At 37.1% G+C, this 14,941-nt stretch overlaps 1 protein-coding gene across 2 annotated transcripts in view; it reads left to right on the plus strand.

The window, feature by feature from the left end:
• The window catches only part of SSBP3 (single stranded DNA binding protein 3), a 245,416-nt gene that overhangs the window by 175,728 nt on the left and 54,747 nt on the right, over positions 1 to 14,941 (plus strand). For both annotated transcript variants that reach the window (XM_032217942.1, XM_032217943.1), the window contains exon 5: positions 5,932 to 6,021. In XM_032217942.1, the coding sequence (XP_032073833.1) occupies positions 5,932 to 6,021 (90 nt within the window). The remainder of the gene's footprint in view (positions 1 to 5,931; positions 6,022 to 14,941) is intronic.

Consider the following 14,941-nt stretch of genomic DNA (forward strand, 5'->3'; position numbering starts at 1 on the left):
ACATCTTGAATTGCATTGATTTAGGAGAAGATTATTTATTGGGACCAATAGAGACACTAGCACCTTTTTTTTTTCTTCCTTTGCAACCATTTTCCAAAGAGTGTTAACCTAGCTGGAGATTTTTGAAGTGGCTGCAAATGACGGGAGAAAGTACAAGGAAACTCAAGAAGGTGGGGAAAGAATATGATTTTTCTCCCCTTCGACCATCAATTCCTCCCAGCTGTTTTTAGGGGAACTCCTTTGAAAAAGAACTAAAAAGGAAAGGGCCTGCTTGTTCAATTGTGTTAGTATTTTATATGTTGATTAGTACTGTTCTATTTGTAATCCAAGAACCCTTTCTGAAGTCCATTCTACAAGCATTAAAGCATTCATTCTTGTCCTCTCATTTCTGCTATGAAATGGTTATGTGACAAACTCTTTGCTTCTTGTTTCTCTTGTGTTATATCAGGCTTAGAAAAAAACTTAACCACAGCTTTTTTACTAAACGCTTATTTACTTTAAATAGGTTTCAGCTTTGCTTTGCTATTTGCTATTTGCAATTAAAAAGTAAGGATAGATTTAAAACTGTACAAATAGTCCTCGATTTATGACCACAATTGAACCCACAATTGATGTTGCTAAGCGAGACAGTTAAGTGAGTTTTACCCCATTTTATGGCCTTTCTTATCACAGTTGTTAAGTGAATTACTGCAGTTGTTAGTAATGCGATTGTTAAATGAATCTGGCATATCCCCAAAGGCGATCACATGACCCTGGGACACTGCAACTGGCAGTTGCCACTCTGAATTTTGATACGTGATCATGCGGAATCTGAAACAGTCATAAGTATGAAAAATGGTCATCAGTCATTTTATCCAGTGCCGTTGTAACCAAACAGTCACTAAACGAACAGTGTAAATTAACAACTACCTGTAATGGGGAATAATCATGCGATTCATATAACATAAGATCCTAGATTTTTTTAAAAGGAGTACGTCAACATCAGTTGGCATTTAATGAGTGCAACTCTATTTGTCAGAAATGTGTGTGTGTATGTGTGTATGTGTATGTATGTATGTGTATGTATATATACATATACACATATACACATATACACATACATACATACAGACATACATACATACATACATACATATATATATATATGTATATATATATATGATCAAATTTACTTGAATGTTTAGAATGTCATTTCCCCCCAATTGGAAGATGGTCCTCTGTTTTTTCTATCCTAAATGGTAAGTCAAAGATGATTTTTTCCCCAAAATATAGCTATTTCAACTATGGAATTGTCAGAAACTGAGATGGATATGCTTACAATGTGGAAACCGGGATTGTGTATAAGATACATTAATGCTTCTTCGGAATCCATAAAGAAATGATTGTCCCAATGAGCTGTTTTCAATATCAAAAATCTTTGTTCAAAACGTTAAACAGCTAACATGACTTTGATGTGCAGACTGGGATTTCTGGTTCATTGCAACCTGGCAATATTTTGTTAGATTTAAAACTGAAAAGTGGTTTTATTATTTTGGTTGGAAGACCTTATTAAACGTGTGCATTTTAAGATGCTGTTGCTAATGTCAATGTGATGTATCAGTAATAATTGATAGCAGTTTGAGCCAAGGTGGCGCAGTGGTTAAATGCAGCACTGCAGGCTACTGCTAGATCAGCAGGTCAGCGGTTCAAATCTCACCGGCTCAGGGTTGACTCAGCCTTCCATCCTTCCGAGGTGGGTAAAATGAGGACCCAGATTGTTGTTGGGGGCAATATGCTGACTCTCTGTAAACCGCTTAGAGAGGCCTGAAAGGCCTATGAAGCGGTATATAAGTCTACTGCTATTGCTATATTGCTATTGCTACTGCTATTTGTTTTTTTTTTTTTAAAAGAAATGCCACACTATAATTTATAACTAAAGGGAGAAAATACCTTGTGTCATCATAATGAACCTTTCTGGAGTCACAGCATTAAGATGTAGCAATTTCGGTGACATGGAAATATATTTGATAATATTTTTCATGGGTCTGTTTTAATTGAGACTTACAGCTAACAACCTGTAGTTCCGTATGTAGCAATAGCAATAGTTCTTAGACTTATATACCGCTTTACAGTGCTTTACACTGTAAACTGTCTTTCTAAGCGGTTTACAGTGTCAGCCTATTGCCCCCAACAATCTGGATCCTCGTTTTATCCACCTCGGAAGGAGGGAAGGCTGAGTCAACCTTGAGCCAATGTAGTTCTTTCCTTGTGATATCCTTCTATACATATTCTCCTGTGATAAGATCCAGTGGAACTTAAATGTGGCTTTCAATACATTTCATGTGACTATGTTGGAAGTTATGTTCATTATTGCTTTATAAATAAGCTGACAAAAATTGCTAACCCACAGAAAAGATTTCATGGTCTACTGGGGCATAGGAGCAGAAATGTCTTTCTCAGAAACATATTCCATGCATCTGATGAAGAGGATTGTGATCTACCAAAGCTTAAACAATATACAGTAATGGTTGGATTGTTACTAGATACTTCATTGGTTTTGCTGCAAAAGGATTAACAAAGCTAGCCCTCTGCATTATTTCTTTGCTAGTTAGCTTGCTGACTTCATTCCTAAAATGCAGAATAAGGAAGTGATGGAGCATTTCATTGGTTTACTGATTCCATGTAGCCGTTTCTTGTATTTCCCAGTGGCTACTCTTAGGCCAACTCTTAAATACAAGGCTATAAAGCAAAACAAAAGAAAATCATTACAATCTGAGAGATTTCCCATATTCAGATTACTGAATATAAAACAAATCATTTGGCTGCTCACATTTTTCAACAGTGATTTTTTGAACATGTCAAATGAGTAGACTGCTGATTAAATTAAATGTAGTATTGATAAGACTGTTGTCTGTGATCAGTGGAGACACAATCCTTGACATGATTTGGTTGCAGTTTTGCAATCTTTCAAACATTAGTCATAACTAAATCATTTATTTCATTAAGCCTTTGTTAGCTCATCCTTGATTGCATTCAGAACAGACAAGTTTTCCTTTGTTAATTTTGGACTAAAATGTTTAAAAGCAATCCCTTTTGAAAAATATAAATTTCTAATACATTTTTTCTATGGGGGAGTTTTGTATAGATATTTCTATTTATCACTATCTTGGGCTTTTAGACATTTTACTTCTAGATTTTAAAAAAAGAGAAATCTATTGTTGGCAAAACTTTTCATTAAAAATTGAGCAATTAGAATAATGTTTTCATTAAAAACACACAGTGGTACCAAAGGTGGGAACCATAAAGCAAAGCCACGTCAGAGTGACTGAAAAATTACCAGAACAGAGCCTACTTTTCAGGTCTGACAAACAATATTTCATCACCCGTGGCTTATCTACTTTTTGTTTTCCTCCAGCAGGCTATTTATATGACTTAGTTTCTCAGAAGGGAAACTGGCAGAGACATTAAACTCTATATTCAGCAACAGAAAAATCTACATTTAAAACAAAACTCATTTTTTCAAATTGTAATTTTATAAATCGCTATGTGGGTCTCTTAGGTGAAAGACTGATGGTTTGAGAATGGACACTTCGATGTTTATGGTGGTTTTTTTTGTTTTTTTTAGTCTTGCTGATTTAATGTAGCCATTATTAAAGTGATGTCACCATCCCTTTTGGACTCAATTTTTGTTTTGTCTTACTTAGCATGAGTGTGTGTTGTTTTGCCTTCGAGTCACTGGTGACTCTTAGTGAATGCCTTGGGCTTGTCCCTGCAGTTTTCTTGACAAGGTTTTAGAAATGGTTTGCCCCTGCATGCTTCCAAGGGTTGAGTAGATGTGACTGGCCCAGTTGTCTTTGTGCCTAAGGTAGGACTAGAACTCACGATCTTCCAGTTTCTAATCTGATGCCGTAAACCACTACACCAAATTGGCCCTCTATTCCCTGGCCCTCTGAAACAATAGAAAATGGAAAGAATCAATAGCAATCATTTTGCTAAACAGTAATATGCTGATAATGGAATATCTATATCAGATCATCCAACCTAAGCTGGATTATTAAAACTGTTAGGGTTGATTTGGACACAGCCTATTTATATATTCCATATGATGTGTGTTACCATTTAGTATTATACAAATGAGTACCTTAACTCCTGGACAGCTTCATCTGCCAGATGTGCTGCGAGGTCAGTTAAAAGAAGTGTGTGTGTGTGTCTGTGTGTCTGTGTGTGTGTGTATCCCGACTGACTGCCTGGTAGAGGATAATAACATGACTGCTAACTGACATCAGAATGACATTCAGAGAAACACATCAGTTCACCACTCTTTTGCATAATGCTCGACTAGAGACAGTGTCCTTTATGCTGAAATTGGGAAATTACTAGAGACAAGGAAAAGGCTGTTTTTGTTCGTTTGTTCTTGCTTAGTTTATTGACTGTCTGGTTTAGCTAGCAAAGTACCTTTACCCTTTCTCTTTCCAGTTCAGATGAACACATTATATTGGGGCCAGTTAATCAGTAAATTTTTCCTGCAAATCCCACATAAGCCACATAAAATACTGCCAGAGATCAACTGAGGACATAGACTAAAGGCTTTGTGCCTACCTCACAACTTTCCTTATAACGCAGCAGCTAAAAGCTGCTTGGTGCTTTTGAAAGAAGGGAAGAGCAAAGAGAGGAAATAGATAGAAAGGTTTATTCGCACACCTCTTTTATTTCCTTGGCTTGGCTTTAAATATTAAGTATGATCATTTTGCTCTTTAAACACGGCAGGTTAAATATTTAACACTTCTGTCTTTTAGATTATGTTCTAGGTTGGGGTGGTACAGTTCTCAGTTGAAAGAAAGATCTTAGTCACTTTTGTCTTTAACTGAAAGTGATGTTGGTAGCCATCTCTTAAATTATGAAGTGACCATTTTTTTAAAAAAAAAGTCTCATTAGAAAGGTATGTCTGAAACTTCATAATCCCTGAACTAGGCTAGATGAACGACTACAGTATAAGAGTGTAAATGTAGAAGATGCTCTGGAGCAGCATCTCCCAACCTCAGCAACTTTAAGATTCATGAACGTCAACTCCCAAAATTCCCTGGCTGACTAGGGAATTCTGGGAGTTGAAGTCCATGCGTCTTAAAGTTATCAAGGTTAGGAAATCCTGCTCTAGAGTGGTTTTTAATCTTGGTCACTATTAGATCTCTACATTGAAAGATATGGATTTGCTGTTCTCTTTGCCCATGAGTATATTCAGAATTCTACAAAAAAAATTGCTTAGTTTGGGAAGCTTTAGCAATAACTTCTGCTGTTTGGATGACAGATCTATAAGAATGAGAACTGAACCAAGCTCTCAGTTGCCACGTCATTCAGAATGACAGCCATTGATGTTTTGTTATTTTAATGGCACAATTTTACAATACAATTTCATTCTCTTCGAGTAGCCTTGATAATAATAGGTTTGGTAACTCACCGTACATTGTGGTGGACACATGAAATATGTACAGGTAGTCTTCGATTTACAACCACAATTGAACCCAAAATTTCCATTGCTAAGTAAGAAAGTTCTTAATTGAATTTTCCCCGATTTTACAACCTTTCTTGGCACAGTTGTTAAGTGAATCACTGCAGTTGTTAAGATAATAACACGGTTGTTAAGTGTATCTAGCTTCACCATTGACTTCGTTTGTCAGAAGGTCGCAAAAGGGAATCACATGACCCTGGATCACTGCAAACATTATAAGTACATGCCAGTTGCCAAGCGTCTGAATTTTGATCATGTGACCACAGCGATGCTGCACTGTAAAACGGTCAAGCCAATTTTTTCAGTGTCATTGTAACTTTGGCCACTAAATGAATGTTTGCATATTGAAGAATTTTTGTACCAATGTCCTTTACATTGATCTCAAACCAGGGCTATCCAAATATATGTGTATCATTATATATATTTTTTGTTGTCTTTGTTTCCAGAGTGCAGCTGCAGCGCCAAGTCCAGTACTTGGAAACATTCCTCCAAATGACGGAATGCCAGGAGGACCCATTCCTCCCGGTTTCTTTCAGGTAAGGGTTAATTCTCATGATTTTTATGTGATTCATTGGGTATCTTTCTGTGGTTGTTTTGTTTGTTTTCTTCATCATCAGTTCACATCAGCTGTGTTTACATGTGATAGAGCCTGTTTGTCTGGAAAGCAATATTAGTTTTTGTTTTTATTTTAGTTCCACGCATTACAGAGCTACTTTGGAATGAATGAGATGCATGTTGATCATGACAAGACTGTGTGTAATACACAGCATCCAGGATATGGATTCTTATTTTTCCCTTCTGGTTAAGTATTTGGTTGTTTTCCAACTGCTGCTACTGAATTCTTTGGGCAAAGACTTCTTAAACTTTAGCCACATGCAGAAGTTCATCCAGACTGGGCCATAACTGTGGAGTTTTGGCAACCGGAGAAAATAAAATATTACAGCTGCTTTGGGGGGGTTGAACTTATTCTTCTCTCCATCTTTTTTCCTCATAATAAAGTTTGCTTTTAAACACATGGAATTCTTGTTATTAGATCCATGGGCAAAACCTGAAGTGATAGAGACCCAAGATGAAAACAACAAAAAGAAGGATGGGCAAAGCTGTTTTAAAGCAGATGCTATTCTTAGCATTTACAATTTTTTTTTTAATTTCTCCCCTCTTGAGTGCAGCAAACTGTGTCATTCAAAAGTATCAGTTGGGCTGGAGAGTTGGAGAGTTGCCATTAATTTACATGTTATAACTAGTTGCCTATTATTTGCATAGGCACAATCAGAGGGTTTTCGGCAATTAAGTTGAAGATCTGCTTTTGGAAGTACTAGAACCAATGTTCTTGAACTTCAGTTCTTGAAGGAGAAGAATAAAGCTGTAGATTTTGAAATTATAATGATGATGATGCAGTGGGTTTTGAAATTATGGGATTTGAAAAGTAACATTTTTCACACTTATAACAGTTGCAGCATGCCCATGATTACATGATCAAAATCTGGATACTTGGCAACTAGCATGTATTTGCTTCACTTAACAAATGTGGCAAGAAAAGTCATAATATAGGGCAAAAATTCACTTAACAAGTGTCTTGCTTAGCAACAACAATCTTAGGTTCAATTATGGTTTATTAATCGAGCTCTATCTATATTATGCACACAACTAAGAGATGGGAAGGACTGTTTGAACAGGGATAGTATCATCTCTGTCATCATTAAACACAGAATCCCTAATTTAAAATCATAACTGTTGGAACGGTTGTTATTTTAATAAGAGGTAATAGAAAAGACACATGGCTGGTAAACTCTAGTAACCATTTTTATATTAGAAGAATTGCCAAGTCAGATCCCCTTCACATAAATGATTAATGTTGGTGGAAGCTGAAACTTTAATTTTACATTTTTTAAAGAGTTCTGCATTTATATAGGACAAAGTCTCAAATAATAGCTTGATCAGTGTTACGAGACCTACATTAGAATTGCAAAATTCAGTGGAAATCTTAGGATGGAACTGTAGATATGTGTTTTGACTTTATTGCTTTAGAGAAATAAGTATTTTTAGGAAAGTTTTACATGTGATGAAATGAAATCTATTGATTTTTAGAATTAAGGCCAGAGTGATTCTTCAGAATTGGTGGAAATAAATGAAAGCTTTTCCCTTTTTCCTAATGAGTATTTCAGAAGTGGCTTATGTTTGTGAGCCAGTTGGATGGCTAACATGTGCTGTTCTTGATACTGCTGAACTCTTAACACCCATTCATCACAGTATAGTCAATAGTGAAGGATGAGGGGTATTGCAGTCCAGCAGCCTCTCAGATATTATCGCTTTCAAGTAATCCACTTAACAGCTTGTGTGCTGCAATTTAAACAGCAACTGAATTGGGGTAATTTCTATCTTTTTAAATTTCAGTTTAGTCTAGTAACAGTGCTCTTTTTAAAGATCTAGTGAGCACCTCGTAGCACATAGCACATCTGTCCACCTAATTGCAAGGAAGGGAATTCCATAGGGTTTGCATTGTAGAGCGACTCTCTTCCATTTTTCTGTTCTGAATATCCCCTGTTCAGTTCAGCATAAACTTGAGTTCTTTAATTAATTCTTTCGGACCACCCCTCTATGTTCTTTAGACTTTCCAAACTACATATCGTAGGCTTTGTATGAAAGTTGTGATTGAGCACACAAAAACCAAAGTGCAATGTTTGATAAAAATAACTACTTTCCCATTTCACTTCCATCAATTCCATTTTGAAATTTGTGTATCAGCAAGTGTCCATGAGCGAAAAATCCTGGACCTTTAACACTACACTACAATTTAATCACAGGCTGTAATTTACCTGGCTCTGTGATATATTTCAGCCATCGTATATGTGGTACATATACAAATAGATGCCATTTGATAGAACGGAAGGAAAGCACATGAAGTTATGTGCCATTGAAAGTATACTTTCAGCTTGCATAATGTAGGTCTTCTACTGATCACTTGATCGTCTGCTCTATAGGATTTGTCTTTCTCCTTGGCAGCATGTGCTATTTACCTTCAAAAAATGAGGTCAGTCAGGAAGATGAGTTCCTCTGTGCCTGGATGTGCACAGAGATAGGAACATAGCGCTTATGGAACTCCTGATAAGATACTTTTTTCCGCCATTCATTTTCTTGGGGATTTCTATCCAACCACTGGACGAGAAAAGGAACTGAATGGAAGAGGAGCATTAAGGAATGGAGTTTGAAACAGAGCAGAGGCCCAAATGTGCATAGTTCTATAAATGCTGACTATGACTTTTGAACTATGATCAATGCAGCAAGATGAAACATAGCACAAGTTGATATTTCTGTCTTTTTTTTAATATGCCATTTGGATGTAATCTTGGCACACTTGATCACCTGTCCTATTATAGCATGCTCACAGCCATGCAGAAGAAAAATCCTCAGACTTCAACATGCTATGTTTCTCCTAATGTAAGAAAGAATCCTGTTTGAGACTGTTTAATTATGATAAAGGCAAGGAAAAGCTCAGCTCACAGTGTCTTCACCAGGGTCAAGCAGGTCTGTAGATTGATGATAAAAATACAGCTGTAAATGGCCTATGGAATGGAAACAGTTAAGCAGTTTCCACCACCACCACCCCCAAATCACAAAAATGTGAAAACCTTTTTAAAATAAAAATAAAAATTGAGAACTGCTACATTGGTGTCCATACCTGTCAGTCAAACCCAGAATGCATAAGATGCTGATTGGCCCAGTGTTCCAAAATCAGCAGTACAGAAGTGGTGCTTGTTTGAGTGTCTTAAAGCCTCAAGGCAATGTGCCAGCATCCTTAACAATTCCCCCTGCTCACCCAGACTTAGACACTCTTTTTGCAGGCTGAACTTTCTCCTGCCTGCCAGACAGAGCAAGGGGAGGCTGGTAAAGTAGTAAGCTGGCCACTTTAGTTATCACCTGCCCTGCCTGCCTTTCACATTTTTCCAGAAGGGCAGGACTTGCTCACCAGATGGCTGGCTTTGCCTTCTCTAGTGGAGGTCACTTCAGGAGCTCCGTCAGCAATCAGCAGCTCTGCCAGGCCCTGACAACATATTCAACACCAGCCGCAAACACCAGGTCCTTTCCTCGCAACTGCACTGCCTACATCTCTCCAGTTTCTCTCCAGGCTTAACTTTAGAAAAAAGACCCGGGTCTGTCCGTATGCATCCGGTTGTGTGCTTGTGGCCCAGCATTTGTCGCTTGTGCATTTTTTCCCACTGAATTTTGAACTTGTGTGTAGCATTTTAAAAAAAGAAATCTTTCTGATGAAATGGAAAGTTGAACATAAATCAATGTCTGTTGCTGTGTTAGCTATGCATCAGCAGTTAGTGAGATGCACCATAACAAAGCAGTAGCAAGTTTGTGTTCCTACACTGCCCCCTAATGCACTGAAATCTTAAGAGTGAACAACAATAGTGCTCCTAAACGCTTTTGCGAAGGGGGGGATGTATTTATTTGCTGCATTTATTTATTGGTCTATAGTTTTGTTGGCAAAGGAAGCAGAATTAAAATTATCAAATTATGAAAGAAAACTAAGAGCTTTTTATTAATTACGGAAGATTGATAAGGCATCGGTCAGTTCTGTGGCAGAGATTACATTTTTTCAGGTAGATTCGAAGTGTATAGTTGTGTTTCATCGTGAGAATCTGCCTTAAATTGGGTTTTCTACCATACACCTATCATACACCCTGAAATAAACCAATATATGCCATACTTGTTGGAATTCACAAAAGTTCTTATATGCTACGCTTCTTAAGTCAAAACTTAATTTTGAAATTTGAATTCATTCTTGGAGGTTGTATGTTGCCATGATATTTGCTTAATCACTCATGCTCTGTGCATTTAAAAGTAAGGACTGGCTTACTCTGTGCACAGAATAATTGGGTTTGGAAATTGCAACATTTAGGAGTCTTCGTCTCTCCCGCCCCCATTCCCAATATTTTTTGTATCCTTTTTTGGCAGAGCTGACTTTTAATGAAAATGTTATTTAACAAGTACTTGATGGTTTTCAGGAGTGCCTTAAAGAAGAAAAAGCAATATGGAAACAGAGAATAAGGAAAGAGGGAGCGGAGTAAATCGTAGTACTTTTCTGGCTGCCTATTGGCTGTTGCCTACTTTTTTTTGCTTCCTATTTCTCTTACATGAATCCTTTCAAGCTTCTATCTTATCACTCTTATTTACAGGCAGATTGATCCTTTACTATGTTCAAAGGGCAAAGTATCCTCTGTTGCCACAGATGCTTCTTGAGCAAATACATCTGATTTTAGATTGTTCACTTCCTGGATGCTAGTCCATAATCTCTTTTTGTTTTCTCCAGGATTATGTTTTAGCATAAACTCCTACCGGTACATGCTAAATTTTAGAAACTTTCTGACGCAATAAAAAGACATTCCCATGGGATTGTCCTGTATTTACATCAGTTTTTCAGATAATTCTTTGGTGATTGCCAAAAAAAATGTTTTCAACTCTGTGCTGAATTCCCAGGTGATGCCTCAGAATGCAAGAGGCAAAACCAGGAATGTTTTAGCACTTCTGTTCACTTATGCATAATTACTTAGGATTCTGAAAATGGAAAAAGCATAGCAGTCCATTTTTGGGTGAGAACCCATGGCCGTAACCCATACATATTTGGGGCAGTTATTCCAGAACATGTTTCAGCTGGAGTTCATGGCACAACCCTACAACTTCTTTTTAACATACAATTTAAGTTGCTTTGGTCCTTAAGAGAGATTACTACTAACCATGAGTGTTGAGTCCCAAATCAGGTTTGTAGAGCTGCTGCAAAAATATTGAGGGGTTGGGAAAAAACACAATATACTCCGTAAATAGATCCCTCTGCTAAAGCAACTTTTCCTTTTCCAATGACTGGCTTTTGTTCTATTTGTTTATTGGAGTAGTTTAGGAAATATATTTAGTGAGTTTTGTGTAAACTATTTTTTTACACAATGATGTCTGAATAATTCCAATTAATAAGGAAATATGATAATCTCCCCAATTATCCTGCTCTATTCATTTGATGGAGGTAAGGGCTGGGGAAGTGATGAAACCATTCAAGTAAAGTTTTCATTTGTCTTTAAAAATTGTGGTGTAAGACAATTTCTCTTGTCACCTTTGAGCTAATGTTTTCAATGTTTTGCCTTATGCTGCTTTTACTTTTTAAAATCAGTGTTAGTCTTTTTTATTTACATCTTATTTCAAAATAAGAAAAACTCTAAGAAACGTAGCATATTTCAGGTGCTCACAATTATTTTTACTGCCTAAGTAGACCAATAAGTATTATGAAAAATTGCTCTAATGAGAGGTATACTGTGTATAATCTGTGTTCCAGTTCACTTCAGCTAGAGTGGATTTCTCTAATATACTTATTTTTTTGTGCAAACGCTTTACCTGTTGATTCTAGTTCTGTCACTGATAGACATATCTGAGCCCTGGTCTATGCTCATCTTTTTGCAATTACTTAATTTGTGGTATATTGCATGTTTTCATTTTACATAATTTTGAACCAAGTAAATTGTATTTTTAGGAGTGAATTAGGTTACTGGAAATGTTTGCAAAAAAACACTGCAGAATTACTGAGAACTGTAACTTAAAACAGCAACAAGCAGGATGTGTATATTATGCTGCATGCTCATTCTATTTGGCATCTCTTGCAAGTGGGAGTAGCCAATGATAACCAGCTACTTACCAGGACAGAAAAGTGGAAGGTTGCTTCAAAATCCCGATTCTGCCTTGTCACTCCTGTAGCATTACAACTTCAAAGCTTTCTGTCAATTTTTTGGCTTTGAATAATGTATCTGGTTCTGGTTATCCCAAAGGTGCTTTTTCAGGAGGCAACTGGACTTTGTTGTTTTTTCTTTGAAGTCGTTTTGCTTCTCATCCAAGAAGTTTCTTCAGCTCTGACCGAATGGTGCAGAATGGAAGGATTTATATTGCTTGCAGTCCGCTGGTCATTTGCATTCTTTTAGAGAGTCATTTAGGCCACTTGGAGGTTTATCTGTGTCCTCAGGGTCACCTGAGTAGTGCAAATGGGTGTGAAGCCTTCTTGGCTGCAGGATGTTTTCTGCTCTGTGTCCCTTCACTGATGAGGACAGGTGCAGGCTGTTAGGGATGAGTCTGTGTTGTCTGCATCTCAAATTTAAGTGCAAATGTTTCTTGTAGTCTGCAATTTTTTCTGGAAATCCATTCATACTTCAAAGGATGTTCATCCCAAAGTACATAGCTAAAAGTCTATGGAGATACTCAGTCATTCAGGTCATGGTTGGTCCAAAGGTATTTTTTCAAGAGTCAGCTGTGTTTTCTTTCTTTATTTTTTTGAAGACATTTCGCTTTTCCATCCAAGAAGCTTCTTCAGCTCTGAGGTGGTTACTTTAAATTATACTTCCCAACTTATTCTTTCCTTTTGCTGTGATCAGTGGGAATTATTAGAACAAGAATGTGACACTTGGAAAGCAGGTTACTATAACGACTTCAAAAACTGGAGTTTTGAGCTATTCTGGTTTAGGATTTGGTGCAAATTAGCCTGTATGCTAACCATTATAACACCAATATCTTCTATTGCCCCAAATCCTTAGAATCAGTTGGATTAGGGACATTGTGGCCTGACTTGAAGAAACAAGTTTTCCTCATCGTTTGAGTACCTAACTATATAGTTGGAAAACTGAAGAAGGAAATAATCCCTAAGATAATAGGGAATGTATATTAAGAAAATGTTGGCTGGACAGGTCCCTTCCCTTTTAGGAGATAAGAATTTAAAAGAAGAGAATTTGCTGACAGATTCATTCACAAGTAATTTGTGCCATTTTTAAAAGTTAGTATTATTAGGATTCACCTGCCAGCTCCAAGAGACATTTGCAATAAAGCCGCTGAGACTTGCAAAACTTCTCATTATCTCTTAAATTCTTAAGAATTCAGACGGAGGCAAAATATGGTTTGTGTTATCTTCTTCCCCTAAAATTATGAAAATGACAGCGTTCTGAGCAAGGAAGAAAAAGCCATGAAGTCAAAAACTAAATTAAAATGATTTCTTTGTTCATGGTTGGGTTGTCTACTGAAAATAGGAAACAATTAATTAGATGACTTCCCAAATGTTTTAGTAAAGCCAGTTGTGGTAATTCTAATATTTCTGTGTACTATTTTCCAGTTCCAGTACTATCAATTCCATGATATATCATTCCTAGATGAAACGATCTATAGTATTCAGTCAACCAATGGGTACTTCTGTCTCACACTTGGGATATCACTGTTGTAAATATGTCCCAAAATTCTTCTGAGCTCTTTAGTAGATCAATCATAATGTATCTCTAATCTTGGTCAACATGGGTTTCATTCATTTGTGCAGATACATACAGGCAGTCGCCAGGTTAACAACATCTAATTTATGGACAACTTGCCCCTTAAAGCTGATTAAAATTTTGAGTTGAATACAATGGTTTATCATAACAAACACTTTCACTGCTTTCTGGCGCTTATGAAATCATTGCAGTAGTTTCAGCGGGAGGAAGGAGAACAACGTCATCTTAAGTTGGATCATCCATCCAAAGCATAAATACAGTAGAAGTGTTTTGTAAAGGTAAAGGTTCCCCTCGCACATATGTGATAGTCGTTACCAACTCTAGGGGGCGGTGCTCATCTCCGTTTCAAACCGAAGTTCCAGTGCTGTTCAAAGATGTCTCCGTGGTCATGTGGCTGGCATGACTCAATGCCGAAGGCGCATAGAACACTGTTACTTTCCCACCAAAGGTGGTTTCTATTTTTCTACTTGCATTTTTACATGTTTTTGAACTGCTAGATTGGCAGAAGCTGCAAAAAATAATGGGAGCTAACTCTGTTACGCGGCACTAGGGATTCAAACTGCCGACATTTCTGATCGACAAGCTCAGCATCTTAGCCACTAAGCCACCGCGTCCCAGAAGTGTGTTGATAATGTACACCAAAAAAAAAGGAAAATGATCACATTAATAAAGTGATCAGAGTAGCAGATGATACATTAGAGGAAGAAGTCTGGGAGCTAAAAACTACAGAACCAAAGAAGTCTGACAAAAGCGTTATCTGAAGCCTTTTCATCTCATGGAAGTAGAGATGATAAAGTTAGAAGAGCAGGATTCTAAAACAGAGAGGTTCACTAAAGTTTTCTGTACAATTACTAAGGGCCTCCTCAGATGCTATAAACCATTTATAATGAGAAAAAGGGAAGCTTGGTACAAACCACCCTTGGGGCTTACTTCAGGGTAAAGGTAAAATATATAGTAGGTACTAAGACAACCATTTGACCAACTGATGCTAAGTAAGCATTTTCTGTACCTGTTCTGACTTATCTAAAAATTCAACTTAAAGGCAAATTCAACTTAGGAAGGGATCTGGTTCCTAACCTGTGGGACTGTCTGGTAATGAAATCCTGTGTTCTGATACAGCTCAACAGTGCCACCTAGAGCATATGGGTTTTGGAATACCTCAAGG

Source organism: Thamnophis elegans, chromosome 5, assembly GCF_009769535.1.
Source record: "Thamnophis elegans isolate rThaEle1 chromosome 5, rThaEle1.pri, whole genome shotgun sequence".
Lineage (NCBI taxonomy): Eukaryota > Metazoa > Chordata > Lepidosauria > Squamata > Colubridae > Thamnophis > Thamnophis elegans.